The following is a 25,787-nucleotide window of genomic DNA, read 5'->3' as shown; positions in this document are numbered from 1 at the left end:
TTAATCTGTAATGAAAGGAAATGCAAATGCTGAGTTAGAGGTTAGTGTTTAAGCACAGACGTGATGCCCTTCAGTCCCAGCTCATGGATGCCCGGAGGGTTGTGTACCCGGGTCTACCCCAGAGAAGCTCTTCCTCATGCATCCTCCTGCTCTCCTTGTCTGTGTCCCCAAGGCCTGTTAACAAAGTTATTTAAAAACCTGTGTGAGGCGCCTGGGTGGCTCAGTGGGTTAAATAAAGCCTCTGCCTTCAGCTCGGGTCATGATCCCAGGGTCCTGGGATCAAGCCCCGCATCGGGCTCTCTGCTCAGCAGGGAGCCTGCTTCCCCCTCTCTATCTGCCTGCCTCTTTGCCTACTTGTGATCTCTCTCTGTCAAATAAATAAATGAAATCTTAAAAAAAAGAAAAAACAAACCCTGCATTGTCAGGGGGGCACCTGGGCGGCTCAGTGGGTGGAGCTCCCGGCTCTGGTTCTCAGGCTCCTGAGTTCAAGCCCTGCGTTGGGCATGGAGCCTACTTAAAAAAACAAAAAACAAAACAAAAAAGTCCCCAAACCCTGTGTTGTCAGAGCTGCTCTATGGGCATGGACGGACAGACAGGCAGGACAGAGAGGCAGTGAGATGCTACTGAACAAACACAGCCAGTAACTAGCTGCTCCAGGGCACAGCAGTGCTGGGGCCGCTGGGAGGACCCGGCAGCACGGTCACCTTCCCCCACGAAGGGCCATTCATAGCACCCACGGATGTCGAGGGACAAGGTCACTGAAATGGCATTTAATCTTGGAAAATGAGTTTCTCGGGAAACACGAGCGGGGCCTTTCTTCCATCTGTTTTTCTCCTAACGTCCTGTCTGTTCACTTAACAGCGTATAGTAGGTGTTTCATGAAGTTTCTTGGATGCGGCGGGCCCTCGGTGAGGTCTGGGCCCCCTGTGCTGTCCTTGTGAAGCAGGGCTTCCATGGAAGCTGGGAGACCCGAGGTGGGGAGGTTACCCGTCCAGTGTGGCCAAGTGCTGGGGAGATGGGGAGACGGGAGGCAGAGAGGGTCAGGGAGCTACACAGTATAAGGGTACAGGGGCACCTCCCAAGGGCAGGCCTGCAGGGTTAGGGCAATCCAGCATTCCCACGAGGGTCTGCCACTGGATAGGGTTCCTGTGAACCATGTGCTCTGGCTGCCCGCCCCGGCACGGCCACCTGCAGGCTGCTGGGACAGCCCCTGACCCAAACCTTAAGTGTCCAGGTGCTCCCCCCACTTCACTGAGTGGGAAGGTCACGGAACCCACGGTGTCACTTCTGCCACAATGGCGTTCTTCCATTTCACAGGACCAGGGTCACAAAACCTGAGAGCTGGAAGGGTTCTTGGGGAATACGCCATCCAGATGTCTGGTTTTACCGTCATGGACCCCAAGGCTCGGAGGCAAGAGGGACTGTCCCAGGTCACAGGGCAGCATCAGAGCCAAGGCGAGAGCCAGCCGTGGGAGGGGACCACACCTTCCCCATCTCGCTCTGCCCCCACTCCCCAGGAAGCCAGCTGGAGGTTGTGCAGGGTCCCCGGTTGCATCATTTGCCCTGAGTGCAGCTTGCTGGGTTAGTCCAGCAACCACAACGGTTATCTGGGCAGTTCTGATACTGGTGGTCTGGAAGCCCCCACGGGTTAGTGAGCACGTGCTGCCGCTTTCCCAGACCGGGGCAGCAGCCCGCCATCCCTGGCTTACCTTGTCTCACCTCGACAGGTCACGTAAGCTCTTTGTGCCTCAGAACCTGATGTACAGTACCCACTTCACAGGCTTGTTGTCACATGAGGGTTAATACACACAGAGCTCTGGGAACAGACGGTGGTGGGCGATCATCTTTTTGTTAGAAGATCAGGAAGCCAGCTCCACCGGCCGTATTGCTTCACTGAATGTATTGCTTCACTGACCTGGTGGATTTCAGGCCTTGCTGGATCCAGGCACTCAGGGATGTCCTCAGGACTCAGTTTCTCTTCCCAGCTCTTGGACCATCTTCCTCTCCCCTATATTGTTTGAATTCTAGGTGAGCTGTTTCCACGTGGTGACTCCCGAGTACCCTGTGGTGACTCTGTCCTTTAAACTAGCAATTCCATTGGAGAGAGGGCTTTCCCCCAGTTGTTCCAGTAAAACTTCTGGAACTGACCAGGCTTGAGTTGTGTGCCATCTCCGAGCTGGTCACTGTGGCCTGGGGACCAGAGTGCTTGGATTGATCAGGTCTCTGGCATGAGCCCACCTTAGGAGTTAGGGGCCAAGGTCAGTCCTCCCCAAATTTTGTGGCTGGAGAGTAAGGGACAGGCAGACCCCGAAGGAAGTTACAGGTGTTGTTTCCAGAGTAAGGGGGACTAAGTGAAGTCAGCAGAAAGAACAGGTGACCAGATAGGGTGAAGTTCATGGTGACCACACAGAAACACACATCTTGGGGAGCCGAAGGTGGGGAGTTTACTGTTGCCAGGGACATGGTGTTGGAGACATTGTTCCTGACACGGTCCCAAGGAAGTCCTGAGGGGTTTTCTTGGGGAGTTACTCATGTCACTTAATAGACTTGGGCCCATGAGTCTGGTTCCCATCCCCCTGTCTCTGCCCTGTGTGAGCAGCGGGTGCCTTTCTGAGGGCAAAGGGGTGGGCCCTTGTGGAATTCCTTATCGACCAATCTAATGGTCCCTGGGGTGGATCTGGGCTGTGGCGGTGATAGGATTCCTGCACCATAGAGAGGGTGGAAGTCAGGCTCCGGCACTGAGCCAACCAGGGAAACGGAACAGGGCTCAGGGCTAGGGATCAGGGGCCCAAAGCCAAGGTCCTCACAAGCTCCCAGGGCAAGTTCTATTCCATACTCGTGGGTGACAAGCAGACGGAGCAGGTGTGGACCGCTGCCTCCATCCCATCTCATAACCGGAGAGTTATGGAAAGTGTCCCTGATAGCAGGGTGCAGGACACAGGTGTGGGTCGTGTGGCTGGATCCCCATGTGCCTGGCTCCATTGCAGGTGCTCTGTGGATGTTAACCCACTGGGTCATCATGTCCGGCCTGTTGCTGGGGGCTGAACTGTGTCCCCCTGCAAATCCACATGTGGAGGCCTTTGCTCTCGAGGTCTGTATTTGGAGCTAGGGCTTTTAGGAGGTAAGGTGAAATGTGGTCCTAAGTATGGGGCTCTGATGTGATGGGATTCATGCCCTTATAAGAAGAGACACCAGGGACGCCTGGGTGGCTCAGTTGGTTAAGCAGCTGCCTTCGGCTCAGGTCATGATCCCAGCGTCCAGGGATCGAGTCCCACATCGGGCTCCTTGTTCTGTGGGGAGCCTGCTTCTCCCTCTACCTCTGCCTGCCACTCTGTCTGCCTGTGCTCATTCTCTCTCTCTCTCTCTCTTTCTGACAAATAAATAAATAAAATCTTAAAAAAAAAAAAAAAGAAGAGACACCAGGGGCGCCTAGGTAGACAGTCGGCTCAGCATCCACCTCTTGGTTTTGGCTGAGGTTGTGATCTCATGGTCATGAGATCAAGGCCCGTGTGGGCTCTAGGATTAATTCGGAGTCTGCCCAAGATTCTCTCTCCCTTTGGCCTTCCCCTCCATATGCTCTCTCTCTCAAACAAATAAACACGTCTTTTTTTTCTTTTTAAGATTTTCATTTTTATTTGTAAGCAAGAGAGAAAGAGAAGTAGACAGAGGGAGAAGCAGGCTCCCTGCTGAGCAAGGAGCCCAATGTGGGACTTGGGGATCATGAACAGAGCCGAAGGCAGCTGCCCAGCCGACTGAGCCACTCAGGTGTCCCCAGATAAATACATGTTCAAAAAAGGAGAGACCCCAGAGATCTTGCTCAGAGCTCCCGCTCTGCTGGGTGAGAACACAGAAGGTGTCTGCAAACCACGAGGAGAGCTCTCACCAGAAACCACAGTGGTTGGCGCCCTGGTCGCCGGCTTCCAGCTTCCAGAACCGTGAGCTATGGATGTCTGTTGTTCAAGCTGCCCTGTCTTTGGTACTGGGTTCCGGCAGCCCAAGCAGACACCTGTGAGGCAGGTCCTCGTGCCGTCAGCCCCGTTGAGCGGGAGGAGAGCCGGAGACGCTGAGTCCCTGATGGACCTGCTCTGGGCAGGAGGGGGCGGAGCCAGTGGACATAGACAGCCTGGCAGCTGCCCCCCACCCCCTGGCTGCCTCCTCCCTGCCCTGCATGGGGCATCCACCTCCTGGGGTTTAGGCTTTGCAACCAGAGCACCTGCACGGGCCTGGCACAGAGCAAGCCCGCGGGGACAGCGAGCTTTGTCGCTCAGCTCCACTGCACAAGTCAGATAGGACACAAAGTGAAGGAGGGCACAGTTAGAACTGCCCCCCCCAGCGGGGGGCAGAGAGCACCTACAAAGACAGACTGTCCTGGCCTGGTTCTCCAGGTGGGTGATGTGAGAAGCGAGCAGGACACAGGTGAGCAGGTCCCCATCCCTGGCTGCTAGGCCCGGCTGCTCTCTGGTGCTGGGGAGCTCCGTGGGCATGGTGACACTCAGTGGGAGGAGCCAGGTGGCAGCAGGGAAGTTGGGGGGCGGTTGGGGGAAAATGCCTGGGCCAGCCCCTGCCTGGACGTGGCTGTTGGAAGAAGACGTGGGGGTGCTCCTGGGAGTCCAGCTGAGGACGAGATTTCATGGCACCACCTCCAAGAGGAAGAAATAGTTGTTTACACGTGAACTGTGCACCTTAAGCAACCACCATTTTCCAGGCGGCACTGGGCGGGTGGGAGCCCACAGAGACTAGCCTTGCTACCAGAATATCAAAGGAAACCAACTCTGAACACAGACTGAGCCCATCACACTGCAGTCTTGCCCTAATAGGAAATGTCTGCTGGTGAGTTCTCCCCAGAGTCTGCCTTGGCATCTGGCCCAGGGCTGAGTCTTGCTCGCCCCAGCTCCAGGGTGTGCTGCCCGGGATTACAAAGCCCCAGATCTAAGTCTTCCTGCACCTAATGAACCCTGTTCTGAGAAATCCGTGGGCTGCAGCGGTGGCTCTGTCTGGCCCTGTCATTCCCTCCTTGGCTCTGCAATCAGGCAAGCACCAGGAGGAGCATTCCGCTCCCAGTGCCTCCCTGGCAGGGGGATGGATGGCTTGTCCTGACAGCAGGGCTCAGAAGGACCTCATTAAAGGTGGGGGACGCACTGTCTCCTGGAGCTGCTGGCCAGGGTGGCTGCAGAGCACAGTTAGAGGGACATGGCTGGCACGGCGTGTCCTGGGGTCCCCTCCTGGGGTGCCCCCCCAGGCAGCCAGGAGCCCAGATTTGGCCTGTACACTCTCCGTTCCTATGCATTAGACCTCCTTAATCAGTTTGGCGTGCTGGTCAGGGAGGAGAAGGGGATTCTGCCGTGACTCCAGAAGCTGCGGGAGAAGGGAGTTTAGTCGTGGGGAGATGGTGCGTGAGCAAGGCTCCCGCTGGCTGCTGCATGGGGTGTGATCATCGGGTCCAGACCCGCCTTTCCCTAAGATTCCTGGTCATCGCTGAGTCAACGGACGTCCCCAGGGGACGTTTCTTACTGTGAAGTACGTAATGAGAAACATACCGAGGTCAACATTTTCCAGTGTCCAACTCGTGGCCTCGAGCACAGCACTGTGCGTTCATCACAGGGTGACTCTGAGCATCTGGTTGCCTGGGAGGCAGGAGGAGAGAGGGGGATCTGCTTCCGGTTAAGCACCCTGGGGCGGGCACTAGGCCGAAGGTGGGCATGCTCTCCCCCACGCTGGCTTGGCCACACGTCTCGAATCCCCTCCTGTGAGGGACGGGTGCAGACGCGGACAGGGGACCCAGTGATCCTTCATGCTCAGAGGAGGGCCATGGGGAGAGGTTCTCGCTCTCCTTGTCCATCTGGATCGAGCCTTCCGGGACTGCCACAGCCACCGGGGCACCAGCCTGATCTGAAAGCTGGTGCTGAGTGTCTGTAGCAGAGACCCAGAGAGCCCTGGCCCTTGGTGACCTGGTGATCTGCTTCCCGAACCTGCTTCAGAACAATTCTGGACCTTTCATCGCTGGAGTTCATAAGTGCTTCATCCCCGTTCAGCTAGTTTGGGTCGGCTCTGTGTCACTTCCAGCCCAAAGCAGCCTAAGAGAGAGCATCTGTAAGTGTCACAATCTTCCTTTCTGTGTCCTTGAGTTGCTTGTCTTTGGAAACAATGCATAGAAACAGGGGCAGTTTACCAGTCACAACAACGACACACACCTGTTATTCATTGTAAACACAGATAATGTGGCACAAATGACCATTTTTGTTTGATTCATCAACCAGTTACACTGAATATAGACAGTGCTATGCCTGGGACCTGGGGAGGGGGGAGAGGCGGTGTGCTGCATTCAGGAGTGGCAGGTGCCTCTGTCCCCCTGCACCCCGTGGTGGTGGCCCAGGCTCGTCAGCAGGTGACGTGCCGAGTCTGAAACGCAGGGAGGGCCTGACTCTGCGCTGATCTCCCCTTTCGAGAGGAAGCTGATGATGCTGGAGTTTTTAGCAGCTCCCCAGCCTCCAGAACCCCTGGACGCCCTCCCTACCAGCGAGCGATGCACAAGGAAGAACAGAAGTGCCTTTGAACACCGTCGCCCTTAAAGGGGTGACTCACAAGTGGAATTGGTTCACAAGTACGAGATGCACATTTATGGAGATGCTCTCGTCCCACGTCTCTTGGTCCCAGCGGGGCTGCTGCTGCTCAGAGCAGGCCAAGCACCCTCCGGGCCTCCGCTGTCTCGGTCAGCAGCTCCTAAGAATGAAAAGGCTAAATGGTTCCAAAAACGCACCCAAGAAGGGTGAAATTCATTTCTGGAAATGGCCAGAGACGTTTGCAGGGAAGTCTGGAGAACAAAGTGGCAATCAAGCCGACCAATCGGACTTCTGTCTGGGGGGACCTGCGACCCCACCCTAAGTCGGCTTCCTGATGCGGGTCCCAGGGCCGCCGTGCCGGGTTCGAGTTCCGCCCGCACCGCCTGAGGGGCTGCTGTCTGTGCAAAGGGGGTTCTGGTATCTTTGGTGGTTTCTGGCATGTCACTATGGGGGGGTCAGTGATTTGGCCCCAAAGTCTCGGGAGCTTTCCCCTGATTTGTGCTCGGGTCTGTTCGTGAGGGTCAGGGCACACGGTCCCCATGTTGTTTGGTAGCCCTTCTGCACAGAGCTTTGGTGTCCTGTTGTCAGGTTGTCTGTGTCCTGAGGGCTTCTGTCCCTTCCCGTCCCCGTCCCAGACCCAGCCAGGCCTCTGGGAGGGGGAAGAAGCTACTTGCCCAACTCTGCCGCCCTAGAGAAGCAGGGTCGTGCCCAGTCCAAGCATCCCGTGCACTGCATCCTGCGGGGCACCAGCAGTAAGAACACCGGTAAGAACGACCCCGGGTGTGGGGTGCTCTGAGAGGGGGAGAGATGGCCAAGATCCTGCATGGTATGGCCGGGAGCCAGGATCGTGGCCTCGAATTCCTCCACCACGCGTCTCAAGGTCAGAGGGCATGCAGGCAACCTGCTGGTCTTGGCGGAACCTCAGCCCGTCCCTCACCTGCAGGGACTGGGAAGGGCAGATTGGTGTCCTCAGCCTGAGTGACCATCAGCTTCTCAGTGAGGGTGGGCCTCGTGGGCATCAGTACCAGTACCTGCTGCCCTGTACCTGCAGGAGGGGAGGCCAGTGGGGGGCAGTGCGGGAGCTCAGGGAGTGCATGGCCCACTGGGTACCCTCCATGTGATGCCTGAGAAGAGGGCAGCTCGTGCAGTGCTGTAGACGCGCGGATCTTCCGGCCTCAGCCGATGCTCTGGCAATCTGGTCCTTCGAGAAGCCTCACTAAAGGCCTGTGTCCCCTGGTGCCTGGGATGCGGGGAGGAGGGATGCAAACCTAGTGTCTAGCGCAGTAGCAGCTGGTGTGCACACTTCCACGGGGCATGCGGTACTGGGTACTGTTCTGAGCACAGCACGTCCCCTAACGCTCAGGCCAACACAGAGAGCTGGAGGTTATTGCTCTCATTCTCAGCGGACCAAAGCAAGCACAGAGAGGTTAAGTGACTTGTCCGAGGTCACACAGGACCCTGATAACATGGCAGGGCGGGGCTCAAACACGAGCAGTCCATGTTCAGAGTGGGTGTTCTTTTGGGCTGGACTGCCCCAGGGGGCTCATAGCTGGTGCAGAGGGCCGGCTGTACCTTCTTGGAACCACCCTCCACCAGGAATTGTCCTCATGCTGGTTGCACGAAGGGATTCTAGGAAATTCAGATTCATTAGGTGCCTGAGTATCTTTGATGCTCCAGTTCTTCTTGTAGGCAGCTGGCAGGGGCGCTCAGAGAGGAACAGATAAGGCTTGTGCCCTGGGGAGAGCAGATCGGCACGTAAATAGCTCGAAGGGGTGATCTGAGCTGCGGGGGGCCAGGTGGACTGTGGGCTACTGGGCTCCGAACTGGAGCGCTGGGCCGCCAGCATGTGCAGCGGGAGGGAGTATCAAAGAGGTGGATGGGGTGCACGGGGAGCCAGCCGGTGGGCGGGGAGAAGAGGAAACTAGCAACTTCGGCTGGGAGTTGGTGGCGGGGGTAGGAAGTGGGGCCGTCGGGGAGGAGTTGGGCTGATGGCCCACCGGCCCACCACCCCACTAGGTGAGTCCTTCCTGCACCAGCCAGGCCTGGTCCCTCGGGTCTCTGAGAGGCTACAGTGGCCCAGAGCCTTTACCTGGACTTAGGAGTGTGCGTCTCCCTCCACCCCCTGAAGCTGCCAGGATTTCTCTGGGATTCCACTGAAATCCCCCTGTTTTCCATTTCTAACTGCTGCACACCCGGCTACTTTCTTCTCCTCCCCTCCACTTTCGAATCTTCCCCCTCCTGTGGCCCTTGGCCTAGTCCCCGCCGCAGCCTCATCGGCCTGATGTCTACAGCTTCCTCCGCGAAGCTGTGATCCCAGGGGCCCTGCCCTGGCCGGGATCAGGTCCAAGCCGCCTGGATCTGGGGACAGAAGGCCTCAGTTAGGATAGCTGGTCATGATTCTGGGTCCTTTCCTAATGTAAATTTCCTATTAAAAAGTAGTTTTATCAGATCTGTTCTATTGTTTGCTTGTTAGGAAATCAGCAAGTGAATTTTTTTCTTTTTTTTTTTTTTTAGATTTTATTTATTTATTTAACAGAGAGAGAAGGAACCTGCTTAGCAGAGTACCCTATGCGGGACTTGATCCCAGGACCCTGAGATCGTGACCTGAGCTGAAGGCAGCAGCTTAACCCACTGAGCCACCCAGGCGCCCTCAGCAAGTGAATCTTAAAAGGCTACCCCAAGCATGGCCCAGGGTACCCCTCTGGGGGAAGCCAGATCAGGTTTGTTTGGATCTTATTTTCTGGAAGGGTATTCTCCAGGCGCAGTGTGGGTGCACTTGCAGAAGCCCCAGTCCTCAGCTTCTTCTTTCCCCTTTCCCAGCGGCCACAGGTTTGGGGAAATGGGCCCTGTTGGTGCCTCAGTTGGAGTTGCTCCCTAAAACTTTGTGGCTTAAAATCATGATTGTCCATGGAGAGGTGCCTCCCCAACCCCAAAGAACACCGTAAAGCGGTTCCTCCTCGGTGGCTTGTTAGTCCATCCCTGTGCCTCCAGAAGGGTCTAGAAGGGTCTTCAGGGAGCCCCCCCATCCTTCTCCACAGCCTGTGGTCCATGCAGTCTGCTGCACCCCAGCAGGCCTCTTGCCGCTTGAGGGAAGGAGGCTGGGTGGGGGGAGCAAGAAGACATCCAGCTCTGTGTCCAGAAGTCACAGTGGCCCAGCATCCCTGTCCCAGGCTCTGGCCGGCGGTTGTGAGGGTCAAAGGCCATCTCCTGTGTGGCCCGGCAGCCCTGTGTCGGGAACGTTGGGTGCTTTCAGGAGCCTCGCTTCCCTCTGTGAAGTGTGGCATGCTCCCATGGCATGAGCGGCCACAGAAGGCCCACTTGGAGAAAGTCGTCCGAGCCCGATCCTGCGAGCCGCCGCAGGAAGCTGTCTCTGGCCTGGGAATGTGCGCTCTACCCCGCTCTTCACCCCTCCACCCCCGGCATGGCGCGCCTCCGGGAAGGAGCAGGTGCCTGCCAGGCGTGTGAGGAGTCCCCGGCCAAACAGAGAGTAACCGAGCACAGGCCTCACGGGCCTGTTGCTGCTCTCCCAGCTTCTTCCCTACTCCTCTGGGAGGCCTGACACCAGGATGGTGGGGCCACCCCCTCTGCCGCTGCCATCACAGGAGTCCTTTTCTGGCCTCCGCACGAGCCTCAGCGTCCTCCCGGTCGTGTGGCCTCCAGCAGGTTGAGCTCAGACCATCTGTGCAGCTGAGACCCTGGCTTTTTCAGCTTGTCGGGGAAGGACGCCCTCTGACTGGGGTCTTCTTGGAAGGTCAGGGGCCTCTGCCATGGCCCCGGCATGGTCACACAGCATCATCCGTTTCCTCTCTCCCGTGACTGCTATGTGGCCTTTTCCATGGCCACTGGGATGCCCTTGTAAGACTTGGCCCTTGACAGGTACCTGAAACTGTTTTAATGAAAGAGTGCACCTTGCTTTGAAACAAAAAGGACCAGCTACCTGCAGCTCTGCCCGGTGAAGCAATTCTCATGCGTTCCCGTGCTTGCCCACAAATGGGAATGGTGTCGGGCAGTCCTGGGAATAGCATACACGCTACGGTTAAAATTCACTTAAAGTGCTTGCCTGTCTTGCTGTGTGACCCTCATTATCACTATTTTTCTGGCCACATAACGCCCTGGCATATGGGTAGGCACCGGGCCTCGGGCTCCATGAGGCCAACAGAGTGAAGACAGCATCATGGGCCACAAACCACAATGATGACAGGCTTCGCTGGGATCTTTAGCTCATCTGACCCCCTGAATCCCTCCTTACCTCCAGGCTCTGCTCAGGCATCGCCCCCTGGGGAAGACTTTCTGGATGGGGCTGCAGCCCCCCTTGTGTACCCACGTAGCCCTTGCTGAAGGCACACTGTGTTCTCAGGGCTACATGCACGATGTCAGCCTCAGGCCCGCCCCATGAGGCAGGTTGCAGATGGGGAAACTGAGGTCTGGACAGGTCCTGTCACTGGGCAAGGTCTCGTGATGTTCCAATGCTGGGGCCCCCTTTTGCAAGCGCGGCAGCACTCCCCCTCCACCCCACTCTCGGGCACTGCCCACAAGGCTGTGTGTTCTTTGGCCAACTCGTCTCTCACTGCTCTCTGAGGTCCCTGAGGGCTGGATGCTTCCTTTCTGTTCCCAGTTCTTGGCATCCAGCAGGTGCCTCATAAATGCCCCTGAACCCAAGGGAACCCGAATGGATGGAATGACTCAGAGGAGATTGTGAGGAAGAGCAGCTTTGTGCCCAGGAAGGCAGGTTTGAGCGGGTAGGGACACAGTGACTCCTTGCACAGGCTCAGTGCTGAGGACACAGTAGGCGCGTCATAAATGACTGATGGGACTTGGAGGCTTGAACGATAGATGGAGGCTCCGCCATGAGCCCACAGGTCGTGGCCAAGCCCCCGTGGTTAAAAGACTCCCACAAAGGCCACGGGTGGCTGCAGGACGAGGGTATCCCTGCTCTGAGAGCCGCCTGTGGATTCTTCATGTGGCGGCTTCTCCTGGCGTGGACCTCCAGGCGCCTGTGACCTTGGGCCAAGCCCCTCTCTGTTTTCAATCTCAGTGTCTGCCCATCCATGAAAATTTCATCTTGTCAGGCTGCAGATTCTGAGCAGACGGGAACGTGTTGTCCCCTCCAACGCCTGTCCTCGGGCTGCCCTTGCCCACCTTCCACCTGACTGACCAGCCATTACACCGGTCCTGCTAGAGAGTAGGGAGGACACAGCCCAGCCACCAAGGGCCTCAGCGCCCTTGTCCCTGCACAGCCCCTTCTCCACCCCCTCCCCTTCTGGCATTTGCACCTAGAATCTGCTGTGACCCAGCTCGGAACTGGGGAACAGAGAATTCCACGTGGTTAAATTTCTGCTGAGGTGCAACACCCTGGGGAGAGATCGGGGGGCCTTCCCAGGTGCCCTGAGAGAGACCTGAGTGTCCAGTTCTGCTCTGCATCGATATGGGGGTGTCGGCCACGGTGGAGAGCAGGGGAGCTTTGCCAACAAAGCACGGGGAGGCTGATGCAACCCAGGGCTATTAAAATTAATTATCAGTTCCTGTCAACCTAGCCTCCAGCAGGATAATCAGCCTGGTATCGCAGTGGCGGCTCGGAGAAGGACAGAGGGAGCCGGCTTCATGTTCTCCGTCCCCTGTAAGAAGGACGACAGACTGGTCTGTGGCAGCCAAGGGGGCTCCGTGTCTTACTGCCTTTATGCCACAGGGCCTTTGCATTTGGGGATGCAAGGCCCACCCCCATGGCTACCATAGCCACTGAGGACTGTCATCCACTGGGTCTCACCTGTAAGCCCCTGAGCCATCTGAAGGCTTCTGCCTGCATCCATTCCCTGAGCCCCTCAGTGTTCGCTGAGGCCCAGCGAAGCCTAGGCATCCGTGCCCCAAGCTGGTGCTTTCTGCCTCCAGGGTAGAAGGGGAGGGCCCCTGGATGTGGAGAAGCCGCTGAGGCTAAGGGCTGGGAGGCTTGTTCCCGCTGTCCTCTACCTCCTCCCTGAGGAGGGACACAGGGCCCATCTGGCCGCCCTCCATGAATTGTCTTCTTTGGAACCTGTGTTTGGAGAGAGTGAAGTCATCGTAAACTCACTTCCCTGTCTCGGAGTGATCAGAGATGGGTAGAAGGGTCAGTAGTTGCCGCTGACTGCAGGGGACAGCCTGGTCACCGCAGGGCGATGATGTCCTTCCAGCATGTGACTCATTGAGGAGTGTGCTGTCGGGTTGTGGGAGACCGTCCACACACCCTTTTACCACCGGTCCAGCAGAGACAGGTCGAAGGCACAGGCAGATTCATTCTCAGGAAATTTCAGTGCGGTCAGGAGGACAGGAGACCAGAACTGGCCGTGTTTTGCCCTCCTTTCCCCTGTCTCTGCTTTGCTAGTTCCCCATGGAGCAGGTCGTGGGGCGCAGGCCAGTGCTGGGTCCCCAGAACGCTTCCTGCCCCAGGACAAAGCCGTCCCCAGTGACCTCCGCAGGCTTGAACCCTGGCAACCGTCCTTTGGCTCCGTTCACCCTCCATGACCCGCACTGGTCTGCTCAATGCCCCTGCCTCTCTGCTTCACCTACCTTGACACTTGCTCGTGCTCAGCTCTGCCTACAAAACGGGCACCACCTTCCTACAGCGCATGTGAACACAGGTGCCCCGTCCTCCCCCTCCTGCCCCTTCCCAAGACCAGCCCCCAGGTGTGTGCATGATGGAAGGACGTGCAGAGCACCCTGCAGGGGCCCGAGGCCTCATCTCCCACAGCTCACGCAGCCTCACCGAGGCCAGTATGCTTTTGTTCAAACCATCCTTAACTTTCATCCAGAATCATGTGTGAACTTGTCATCCTTCCCGCCTCCGGGGGGATTAGCTAACGTGATGACAAGCTGGGTGCCCAGACGTGGTGCGTTAGAGTCTCGGGGAGCTGGTACCCGGCTTCTTATGCCCTCCAAGGTCTGAGATTTGGAACGTCTGAGGGCTGAGTGTGACCCGTGGGTGACCTTCTGTTCATCTCGTTCTGGCCCAGACTGGACGGCAGTCGGCCGCAAGACCTCTGTCCTAAGGTATAGTGTCTCCTCCCAAATCGGCTGTGAAATTGGAGTGAGCTGTCCTGCATATCTCCCCTGAGTTCCCTGAGGCTCAAGGTCAGGGTCTGCCCAAAAGCTGCACCGCCAGCCCTCCCTGGGGGTTGACGAAGAGTGTGCAGGTGACGAGCAGCGCATTGGGGGGGCAGCAGAGCCCAATGCCTGCATCTAGGGGGCCACACCCCTGGAGACCCCTGTTCCAAACCCTGCACCTTCCACAGCTCCCACAGGAGTCATGTGAGAAGCTGAACCGGCTGGGGGCTTGTGAAGGAGGTTTCCAGAACCCCAGCCCTACCCACCCCCACCTCCGTGTTCTGTCCCAATGGGGCAGAGCGGTCCCTCCTGCTGGGAGGCCAGTAGGTGCTCCAGGGCAGTTTTTCTTCTAGGGCGGGAGCTCCAGGGGGTAGAGGTGGACGGATCCTTGCCCTCCCCACTGCTCATCCCTGGGGCCCAAGCCCTGAGCTCCTTGGGTATGCTGCCGGCCCAGCCACCTCAGGGGAGCAGTGGTGGCCAGAGGGGGTTGGTTCCAAAGCCCACGGGATCTTTGCTGTGAGTCTGTGTGTGTGTTGGGGGGGTCCTCCTCAGGCCCTTCTTCCGTGGCATCACAGCAGGACGTGTGTTCGAGGCTCACGCCCACGTCAAAGCTCCCGGTGCTGGAGACCGTGCTGGTGTCACCTGCCTTGTGCCCGGTGGTGGTGGCCTGGCCATGCTCTTCCCCCCGGAGAAGTGTGCCCTGGGCCCAGTCCCTTGCCCTGAGACTGTGCTCCGAGGGATGATCTCCCCGACTCAGCCCTGCGCGGTGGGTGTCGCCGTTGGGCAACGCAAAGGGCCAGAATGGCACCTGGGGCTCTTGAGAGGGGGTGTGACTCTGGTTCTGTATTTCTGAAGCCCCCTCCCCTTAAACAGGACAGTACGTGAGAGTCAGATGGGGTGGGCTTTCTTGCTTTAAACCAGGAATTCCTGGGTTGATCCCTGTGCCTTTGCGGGTCTGGGATGTGGGGCCCGAGACCTGCGTTTTTAGAAACCCCAGTTCATCCTGATGTAGTTCATCAGATCCTCATCCTCTGGAGGCTGGGACCTCCTCCCCATCACCCCACCCAACTCAGTGACTTCCTTATGCTTCTTGCATGTACTTTTTTTTTTTTTTTTTTTTTGAAAGTCGTCCTCACCCTTGTCCTGGAATCCACACGCCTCATTGTCTCCCAAACCTCTGACCTCCTCCTTCCACCTTGGAACCCTTTCAGGACCCCCACTGAGGCCACTCCTGGCCTGATGCAGTCAGCCCCGGCCTGATGCCCCATCCCTGCCACTGGCTGTCTCGGCGGAAGGGGTCAGTCCCTTGTCCCTGCTACTGGCTGTCTCGGCGGAAGGGGTCAGTCCCTGGCTTCTCTTCCCTGAGTCGGCCTCCTGTGTTCAGGACCTCAAGCCTCACCCCTCTGACCTGTTCCTGCACCTTTGCGCCCTTGTCCCTTATACTCTCTGTCCTTGCTACCCAAAGATCTTGATGTCCCCCTGGCTCTGGCCTTGACCTTTCTTCCTTGAATTCTGTGCCCTCCCGGGTGATTTCCGCAGCCTGCAGCCCACCCTCCCAAGTCGCCATTCACACTCTCCTGGCCCATGATCCCTGGGTTCCCCCCATTTCTTGGCTCCACCTTTAGGGTGTCGTGAGGGAAACCAGGAGCCCGCAGCTATCAGGGCCCCCTCCCCACACCTTCTGCATCCTGTAGCCGACCGCCCAGTCCTGGGGACACTACTCTAACTCCTTGGGCTCCTTCCTACCTCGTCCCCGCTGCCACTCCTCCCTTCCCACCTCTGACTTGTCATGGGATCTTGGCCATGTCTCTCCTCCCAGCCTCATGCCTCAGCTATTCCGCCCTGTCCTCCCCTTGGGAGTCACAGTGTTTGTTCTAAAATTAAAACCCGACCGTGTAATTTCCCCCATTGAATCCCTTCCCAGGAGCTGCCGTCGCCTGGAGAGGGAAGCCTGACTCCATAGCAAGCCCCTTGGGGCCTTTCCGGTATGACCATGGCCCACCTTGGCCCCATTCTTTTAATTTATGAAGGTGGTTTATTTTTCTTTATTATATATTTATTAATTTGTTAGAGAGGAGGAGGGGCAGAAGGAGAGAGAATCCTGAGCAGGCTCCATATGCAGCTTCGAGCCCGATGCGGGACTCGATCTCACGACCCTGGAATCACAACCTGAGCCAAAATCAAGTCAGATGCTTCACTGACTGAGCCACCCACACACCCCAATTTATTATTATTATTATTATTGTTATTATTATTATTATTATTTTTTACCGAAGCAGGAGCCAGCCTTGTTTTCCTCGCTCCCCTCTATGTGCCCAGCTGCCCTGTGCCACCCTCTGGGCCACCGGACAGACTCGCTTGGTCATGTCTGGGATCCTCTCCCTTTCTTTCTTCCCTGGACCATCTCCGTCTGCTTCCAGACCTTTCCCCACCATCACGTACTCCTCTGTGAAATTCTACCCGAATCAACCAAACAGAATTTGTCACTGTTCCTTTCGTGACCGTGGGATGCCCACCGGAGCCCAAGCTCCCGAGCTGGGGGTGCCCCCCCGAACCTGCCTGATTGGGCTCTGTCCTGGACCTGGCATGGGCCAAGGTTGGTGCTCAGTGGGGTAAATTAGAACTAACACGGGGCTGGCCAGGGCTCTTTATTTAGCGGGTAAGACTCATTTGAAATAATTAACACCTCTTCACATGCAAATGTGCTAAAATCATTCTTTAAATTTACTGCTGAAAAAATTAAAATGATGTTTTTATAGTATAAACTCATCCACTCAGGCCTTACTTTCTGTGGCACGTGTAATCTTATACAGCAAAAGGGACCTGTTACCAACATTTCCTACTTAGTGAAATTATTGATCCTAATTAATATTAATTGATGTTTAATTTATCGAAGTGAATGCAGCTGCTGGTAACATCTGTACATATACATGTTGTACAAATCACTCAGGGTACAAGGTGCTTGTGTTTCTGTGCGCGTCCCAGAGTTACGCTGAGCATGTCCATGTGTGCGAAGGAAAGGGGTGACCAGAAGTCCCCCCCAACTCACACCTGTAAGTGTGCCCCCCTTTCTTTCCCTCCCTCCCTTCCCTCCCTTCCTTCCCTCCTTTCATTTTCTTTCTTTCTTTCTCTCTCTCCCTTCCTTCCTTCCTCCCTACTTTCCTTCCCTTCCCTTTCCTTTCTTTCCTTCTTTCTTTTCCTTCCTTCCTTCCCTCCCTCCTTCCTTCCTTCAAAAGATTTTATGTATTTGAGGGGCAGTGAACGGGAGGGAGAGGGAGAGAATCTGAAGCAGACTCTGCTGAGCTCCGAGCCTGATGTGGGGCTTGATCCCATGATGGTGAGATCACAACCTGAGCTGAAACTAACAGTCAGACGCTCAACCAACCGAGCCACCCAGGTGCCCCAAGTTTGTCTCCTCTTTTGAACACACCATGGGCAGGCCCGTCTCCTCCCAGCAGACAGGCCTGGATCTTTGCTGGCGTCGCCATGTTGTGAGGCGCCATGTGTCCGCAGAGCAGCCGGTGCGTCGAGCTGTCCTCTCCCCTTGGCGGGCGGACAGGTGTGTGTAGATGCCCGGCGCCCTCTATTCAGTTTGGGGATTCTGGCGAGGGGGTTCTGGTGAGGGGATTCTGGTGAGGGTCCGTCTTTTGACGGTTGATGGACCAGATGGCTTTGTAACTGAGAGCTTGGAGCTCAGGGACGGAGTTTCTCAGGCCCCCAGTGTCTGTCTACGCAGCAGGCCGAGCCGTAGCCTGACCCGCAGAGATGGGCACTTCATGTGGCTCAGCCGAACGGACGTGGGCAGGCAGGCTGGCGTTCCGGCCACAGGTCGGGGCCCCACTGCTCCATGGCTTCCCGAGGATGACTCTGGCCGGAGGAGGTGGAGGTGCTCAGGGGTCTTTTGAAAATCATAAAGGATGATGTTTCTTTACTTACGTATTGCATTTTTTTTTTTATTGTGGTAACATATGCGTAACAAGAAATGGGTGTGAAGTCCACTTGCCCTGTCCTGCCGCCACCTTCAGCATCCATCTCCAGAATAACTGTCTTGCGAAACGGAAACTCTGTCCCCATGAAACTCTAGGTCCCCATCCCTCCCCCTCCCAGCCCCTGGCCATCACCCTCCTACTCTCTGTCCCTATGAATGCGACCCCTCGGGCGCCTCGCATAGACGGAATCATGAAGTATCGTTTTTGTGACTGGCTTCTTTCACTCGGCATAATGTCCTCAAGGGTCATCCTGGCGGTGGCAGGGGTCAGGATCTCCTTACTTTTGTGGGCTGAAGAACATTCTGGTGTGTGTATACACCATCTTTTGTTCATCCTCTCGTCCACCTGTCGGCACTCGGGGTGCTCTCATGCTTTAGCCATTAGGAACAACACTGCTGTGAATGTGGGGGTGCACAGAGCTTGCCAAGGCTCTGCTTTCTGTTTCACAGACCCGGAAGTGAAACTGCTGGGCTAGCTGGGGATTCTAATTTTTTTTTTTTTTAAGATTTTATTTATTTGACAGAGATCACGAGTACCTTCTCTGGGCATTCAGAGCCCCTGGCTAGTGCCTCAGCAGCCTGCCACCCCTGCCCAGGTCACCGGTCCTACACCCACAGCAACCTCTCTCTCCCCAGGGGAGGAGGCTGGGTTCAAATATCATCTCCATCATCCCCTCCTCTGTAAACTGGGGTGCACCCCTAGCCCCTTCCTCCTCCGTCAGGTGGGGATAAGGAGCTTCCTCACCCATCTGGGGGTTCCGCAGGGCAGGCACCGGGTCAGGTGTCTGGGTGAGCCGCTGAGAGACCCCAGCTAGCCACAGCCCCCAGAAAGGAGGGTCCAGCCCTGCTCTGCGTCGCTGGCCCGGCTGTCCGTGGGTGTGAGAGGAGAACCACCTTCGGCTCCCAAGTCTCCCTGCTCTGTGCTGGTAACATGGAGGGGCCGCTTCCTCCTCACCCTTGAGTGGGCATTTGTGTGGAGGGAGGAACTTTCCTAGAAATGTATATTCTTGCCCCCCGCCCCCGCCCCGCCTCCCGCCCAGGGATCTAAATTTGGATTAGGTGGGACTTGGGCATCTGCCTTGTTTTCAGCTTTCCTGAGAAGTCGTTGAGACCCACTGAGGTTTGAGGTTGAGGCGTGCAGCGTGATGGTTTGGCGGACGTCTGCTGTGAAGTGATCAGCACGGGAGGCTCTGCTAGCATCCAGTTGCTCCTACAGATACGACACAAAGACACAAAGCCCTTGTCTCCATGTGGTGAGAACTCAGGATTTTTCCGTCCCTCCAAGTCCCTCTAAGGGGCTACGAGACACCCCCTGGTGCTTCCTTCCCTTGCACTTGGGGTTTGGACCCTCTGACCCCCCCTCCTCCAGCTCTTCCATCCCCCTATAACCACACGTCTGATCTCTTTTCTTGAGTTTGTTTGTTGTTTTTGTTTGAGATCCCACATATCAGTGAGATCCTGCAGTGTTTGCCTTTCTCCATCTGGCTTATCTCACTTAGCGAGATGAAGGCATCATGTCACGAGTGGTAGGGTTTCCTCGGTTTTTATGGCTGAATAATATTCCATTGTGCACACATGCACCACGATGTCTCTATCCATCCCTCCATCCGTAGACATGTCTTGGCTACTGTAAATAATGCTGCAGTGAACTTGGGAAGCAGATATCTCTTTGAATTAATGTTTTCATTTTCCCCAGAACAGGATTGCTGGACCATATTGTCGTTGTGTGTTTCATTTTTTGAGGACCATCCATGCTGTAAATGGCTGCACCCATTTACAATCCCAGCAGCAGAGCACGAGGGTTCCTTTTCCTCCGCATCCTCGACAACACTGGGTATCTCTCGTCTGTGTCTTTTGATGGTGGCCATTCTGATGGGTGGGAGGTAACATCTCGTGGTTTTGATTGGCATTTCCCTGAGCATCTTCTCATGTGTCTGTTGGCCGTCTGGGTGTCTTCTTTGGAGAAGCATCTGTTCAGGTCCTTTGCCCATGTTTTAATTGGGTGGTTTTTCTGCTACTGAGTTGGATGAATTCTCTCTGTATTTTGGGGATTAACCTGTTATCAAACACACGGTTTGCAGATATTTTCTCCCATTCCACGGGTTGTCTTTTCACTCTGTGGATGGTTTCCTTTGCTCTGCAGAAGGTTGTCCCACGTGTTTATTTTTTGCTTCAGTTGCTTGAACTTTAGGTATCACATCTGAGAAACCATCACTAGGACCCACGTCAGGGGAGCTTTGTCTCTGTCTTTCCTTCCAGAAATTCCGTGGTTTCAGGTCTTAAATTTAAGTCTTTGATCCACGTCGGGTTAATTTTTGTGAGTGGTGTGAGGTCGGGGTCCAGCTCCATTGTTTCGCATGTGAATATCCAGTTATCCCGGCACCACTGATCAAGAGACCATCTTCTCTCCTGTTCAGCATCCTTGTCAAAGACTAGTTGACTGTACATCCCTGGGTTTATTTCCAGGCTCTCAGTTCTGTTCCACTGGTCTGTTTTTTGCCAATATGATATTTGTTTGCTTATTGTAGCTCTCTGTATATCTTTTAAAAAATTACTTATTTGAGAGAGAGAGAGATCGAGCGCACACAGGAGCTCTTCTGGGCAGATGGGGCTGTCTCATCCCTTGTCTGGGTGAGGGTAGGAGGCTGCTCTGGGCAACTCTCACTTCCCCAGACTCTCCATTTGGGAGGGGCCAGGAGCTACCCTCAGCCTCGGCCAGGAATTCATCCTCTTGCCTCTGTGGACCAGAGAAACCGTCCATAGCAGGCACAGGCTTTGCCCTGGGGGTAATCAGCTTGCCTGCCTGCCTCGGCACATGTTCCTTCCTGCCCTCTGGTCACACGTGGCTGGGAGACCCTCTCTGGGAGACCGTCTCTGGGTGTCCAGTGTCTGGAGATTAGGGTGGGGAGCCAGTGACCTAGAGGGTGAGAACCTGTAAAGGAGGTGTTGGGGGGTGGGCTCTGGACTGGGGGGTCAAGTGCTAGCTCTAGGGACAGTCTGTCCGGGAGCAGCATGGGAGACCGGTACGGACGGGGGGTGAGGAGCGGACTAGCTTTTCTGCAGGGTGGCCGCAGGGCTCAGAGCCCACGGAGGAGAGAGCCTGGCTCCAGGAAGATGTCACTAAGTGCAGCACTAGCACGTGCAGGGATCTGGAAAGTCCTGCTGGCTAAGGGACCTGGACACACATGCTACGTTGCTTTGAGGCTTGTGGATATTCAGCAAGTCTTGGGCCCCCTGTCCCTCCCTTTGCAGGTCTGGGGTTTCTAGGGGAACCCCGTCGGAGATGGGTCTCTAAACACGGGCACCGGCCTACGCCTTCTCCACCCTGCAGGAACCTGGGGTCTCTGCTCCTGTCCCTTTGCAATTAGTGAGTGTGCTGGGGGTCACTTCCTGAATTTGCCTCCGTGGGTGGCTTCCGTGTCCCCCCAGGGACTCTGGTTCCTACCTCCCAGCTGCTAGACCTTTACAACTTCTGCCACACAAGGTGGATGTCCTTTCCCCAGGCTGTTCACTGTCCTCACAGGGGGCTGCACTGTGGCTCCCACATGGCAGGGATGGCTTATCATGGCCCTAGGACTGTGCTGGGCCCCAGGACTGTGCTGGGCCTGGGCCCACACATCCCAGGGCTGGTGCCTCGGCTCCCCCAGCATAGGGACCAGAGGTGAGCCGGGTCTGAGTGGGAAGGAGCTGGACACGGGCCACCCCTCTCCTAGCTCCCTGGGGGTGGCGTTGGATAGCGGGGCCCCTGGCTGGCCGGGAGCATGCATGTGGCTGTTACCCCCAGTGCACTCAGAAGGCTGTCCCCTCCGGCCTCTCACAGGCACATTTGTCTCAGCCTTCGCGGTGCTGTGCGGAGCCCGCACTGACCTCCCGGACAGGCATGTATGCTGTGTCTTCTGGCTCAACATCGCAGCGGCCCTCATCCAGACCCTCACGGCCATCGTCATGGTGGGCTGGATCATGAGCATCTTCTGGGGCATGGACATGGTCATCCTCGCCAGTGAGTAGCCACCTGTGCGTCGGGGGCTGGGCTGGAGGAGGGGCCGGTGCTGGATGGTCTGGGCGGTGTGGTCCCGGCCAGGGGTAGCACCTTGCCGGGAGGTCTCCTTCTCCCCGGGGCCGGGCGCTCAGGAAGGCACACCTGTGTGCTGGTTATGGGAGTCTGCAGCTGCCTGGCAGAGGGGACCCTTCCCCTGTTCCTGACCCTGACCCTCCGCATGCCCAGCCCCATGCCTGCAGGGAGTCCTGAGCCCGAAGGTGTGAACGAGACAGGATGGAGCTTCTGATCAGCTCAAACACCTTGGGCATCCTCCTTGTTGAGGGAACAGCCCCGGACCACCCTGGGTAGCCGGGGTGCGGTCCGTGTGCCTGGTGGTCCCAGTTTCCAGAAAGAAGGAGAACCCATGTGGCCTCCCTGCCCACGGGAAGCCCTGTAACTGTGGGTTGTTGTGTTGTTGTGTTCAGTTTTTATAGCCAAACAGCACAGTTTTCTCCTTCCTTTGACCTAAGTGTGGCTCCTTCTTGAGGGCACCTTCGCCCGTCATTTAGCACAAACTTGAGTCAGACACAAAACTGTTTTGAGAAAGTGCCTAACGTTACAGAGCTCACCGGATGGACATAACATCTGTGAAGTAACCTTAAGCTCTTAGAGCAGACACTGCACGTGGCTGGCGTTTTCACACGTTCTGTCCACGCCGCCGTGGACTCCCACGGGCAGGGACCGCATCCCCTCAGGCACGGCGTTGCCCTCTCTTCAGGCCCCAGGCAACTCCTGGTGTCCGGTGCAACAAAGCCCCTCCTGGGCTGGCCTGTCAGTGCCAGAGGGTGGATGGGAGTTATGGGGACTGAGCTAGAACGATCTAGAATGACCTGTAGCTGACTCCCTCTGGGTTCAGGGTCCTCAGGGGAGGCAGGGCACACACAACTGCCAGGCCAGGCCAGGCCTCCGGTCAGTGACCAGTCAAGCCACAGGCCAGAAAAAAATGCAGGCCCTGGAGCCCAACTGGGGTCCCCTGGAGCCAGTTGATTGGGCAGACTGGCCACCTGGAAGCAGGACATCCAGCAACAGAGGTCCGGGAGGCAGTGGCAGACCCTGGGAGGCGGGGGCCAGCCAGAAGAACAGGAGGGGACCAGCAGGCCTGGCCAGGAGCTCCGGGGGTGGGTGGGTTGGCCCCGGGGAGGGCTAGGCTGCAGAGGGCTGCTCTCAGGGCAGGCACAGGGAGGCTCTCAGGGAGGACCAGGACCGTGGGAGGGGAGCAGGCAGAAGAGTCAGAGACCCAGGTAGGCCTGCCATGGGCGCCTCGCCCTGTGCCCGGGACCAGGGACTGCAGAGCCCGAGGCTTCCCTGGGGGCCTGTGCGATGGCCTGCTGCCTCCTGACCCTTTCCCATTTGGGACCTGGGGGCCTTGCTGTGGGACACGTCCTCAGCCGTAGTCAGAAGGCCTGACCCTGAACGAGGCCTGACCCCTTTGATGGCTTCCTCCCGCGTGACCCCAGTGTCTGGCCCAGCGCTTGGGCACAGGAGACTTTCCCCTCAAGTGGAACGCACCTGCGTCACCCATCCCCCTTTCAGCGAACGCGCGCCTTGTTCCTAGAGCTTTCTGGTTGTTTTTATCTTGGTCTCCCTTAAAACCTAGGGGTTTTAAACACCACAGGGTCTGTGTCTTAGAGATAACTGGAAGGGCCCCCCCATTAGGTCCTAGACTAGGAAGCATGGACCCCGACGAGTCAGATGGGGCCTCTTCCTCTTCCTCTCTTTGTATCACCCCAGACTGTGGGCTCAGCCAGAAAGCCTGGCCCTGTGGCTGGCGCTGAGAGTGCAGCCAGGATGCTTGGTGTGAGAAGCCGGGTTCCCACCCCGCCCCCGGGCCCCGGGCATTCGCTGTGGCCACTCAGCTTCTTGGATGTCTGCACGCTGGCTCCGGGGATGCTGGTTTTTTTGCACTAGACTTTTCAGGCTTGGCTGTAGGAGAAAACCCACCGCACCTCACCCCTGCCCCCCGGCTGGGCCGCCCGCCGGACTCAGCCATATATCTTGGCAGGGGTGACTCGTTCCAGAAAGTAAACCTGCCCCGGAAGGGTGTGTAATCACTGCTGTTGAGAGGCCGCTGCAGGCTGGGGTGGCTCTGAGGGACGGCGGAGCACACACGTCCCGCGGTGGGTGGTGACTTTGCCAGGACGTCCAACAAGGGACTCTTCTGTCCTAACCGATAGTTGGATGTGGGCCGTTCTTTCTGGGTTCACTTCAGCCCCTTGCCGCAAAAATGAAGGAAACCTCTCAGCTGGAACAGTAGAGGATGATTAAAAAAAAAAAAAGGTTTTACTTATTTATTTGAGAGAGAGAGAGAGAGAGAGAGAGACAGAGAGAACACAAGTAGGGGGAGTGCCAGGCAGAGGAAGAGGGAGAAGCAGACTCCCCGCTGAGCAGGGGGTCTTTATCCCAGGACCCTAGGATCATGACTTGAGCGGAAGGCAGATACTTAACGACTGAGCCCCCAGGCGCCCCGAGGATGACCTTCCACACAGCACTGGCCAGGGGCTCATCAACACATACTCCGTCCAGAAAAGCCGCTGAGAGGGCGAGCAGGGAATTCCAGACCTCAGCAGACGTTAAAGTCCGGGACATAAGCAAGCCACTCTGTTGATAATAACAACGAGCCCACCACAGTCTGTCCTGGTCGAGGGTGGAGAAATACGGGGTAGTTCCCCACGCTCTCTGCCCCATGTCCACCCCAACACGACACCGTCTGCTTACCCATCTGCGTGTTCTCCACACGGGACTTCGGCGTCTCTGCCGGTCCATCGGGGTATCTGCAGAAGGAGATCTGTTTGCCTGTCTGTCCCCAGGCATTAGGTTGTATGTACAGGACTCCTGTCTCTATACGGGGTGACCACACAGAGCCCGGCTGGGGCCGGGAGGGAGCATCTTAACCTCCTGAGCATGTCCCGCAGCCGTCCCCCTGCAGGTGCACCTAGCACACTGAGCCCCTTGGGGGCCTGCGGCTGGCTTCTCCAGGCAGTTGGGGGTGAGCCCAGAGTGAGGGTCAGCAGGTGGCCCCAGGGGAGGAGTGGGCTCGGCTGAGTTGTGGGGCTGCAGGCTATGAACCTGGGATGGGGAGAGCTCCGGCCACACGCCCCTGCCCCAGCACCCACCTGCCGGTCCTCAGGGCCCGGGCAGAGCGCTTACACATCCTGATGCTTTTTAGACTTCCGCCAGTCCCTCTGGTCTCTGTTTTCACCCTGTTTTCTTTTTCTCTTTTCCTCCTCTCCCTCCTGCGGCCTCACATCCCTGTGTTGCCCCCAAGTTTCCCAAGGTGAGTCTGCTGGTGGGCGCGGGGCCCCCAGCCTGGGCTGCCGCCCCGCTGCGCACCACCCTCCCCAACACGTTCACCCCAGCGGGCCGCCGGGCTTTCGTCTTGTTTTTTATTTTTATCTATTTTCTTTTATTTTTGTGCTTCTGTATATCCTCTTTGTGTTTTTGTTTGGTGGGATTTCTAGCTGTAGTGTGGAAAGTGTTGAAGTGTAGACAGAAGTCTGGGGCCTAGCACACTGAGACCCTCGGGGCCTGCAGTGGCTTCAACAACACATGGTCACTCCTGTGTCATCTGTGACGTCATCTTTTTTCTGCATTTCCCGCATATGATTCGGACTTAAAATTGGTGAATAATTTGGTAAATAATGAGAGAAAACAACCGTTAGGTCCTCAGAAACTCCTCTGGGGCTAAGTTGCCAGCTCTCAGTGGGGTGGGAGGCATTTCGCCAATCCCAAACTCCTAACTTCATCCGTAAATGTTTCAGTGGCTCAGTTTCCCCAGTGGTCTTGTGACGGTCAACAGTGTTTTAAGGGCTCAGAGTCCTCGGTCATGTTTGTCTGTGTCCCAGACGTCCGGCTGATTGAACAGACACATGGTGACGGTCTTCTGTGTCCTGTCTTGCTGTTTTTCTTTCCGTCCTCCTCTCTGTCCACACGTCCCAGGTGCCTGGCACTCGGGGATGGAGGCCCACCCGGCAGTCTCCTGGGCAGTGGTTTCGGGGCATGTCGATCACCGTGTCCCCCACCCCCTATCCCGGATGCCCTCCTGTCCCATAACCCCACTAAACCCGAAGTTCCACAGTTCTCCCTGCATCTTTCTGTTCTGGTTAAAAAGCCCATGCCCTCCAGAAAA

General features: G+C 56.7%; 1 protein-coding gene across 3 annotated transcripts in view; it reads left to right on the top strand.

Moving 5' to 3' along the window:
• STUM (stum, mechanosensory transduction mediator homolog) overlaps positions 1–25,787 on the top strand; it is a 71,698-nt gene that overhangs the window by 22,324 nt on the left and 23,587 nt on the right. For 2 of the 3 annotated variants that reach the window (XR_007122941.1, XM_047703833.1), the window contains exons 2-3: positions 21,443–21,622; positions 24,927–24,935. Coding sequence is in view for 1 of the 3 variants with exons in the window: in XM_047703833.1 (XP_047559789.1) it covers positions 21,443–21,622; positions 24,927–24,935 (189 nt within the window). In the remaining 2 variants the exon portion in view is untranslated. The remainder of the gene's footprint in view (positions 1–21,442; positions 21,623–24,926; positions 24,936–25,787) is intronic. The other variant, XR_007122942.1, reaches the window with a different exon arrangement.

The sequence above is a fragment of the Lutra lutra genome, chromosome 15 (genome assembly GCF_902655055.1).
Source record: "Lutra lutra chromosome 15, mLutLut1.2, whole genome shotgun sequence".
Taxonomy (NCBI): Eukaryota; Metazoa; Chordata; class Mammalia; order Carnivora; family Mustelidae; genus Lutra; species Lutra lutra.
This window is presented reverse-complemented; position numbering and strand designations above follow the sequence as displayed.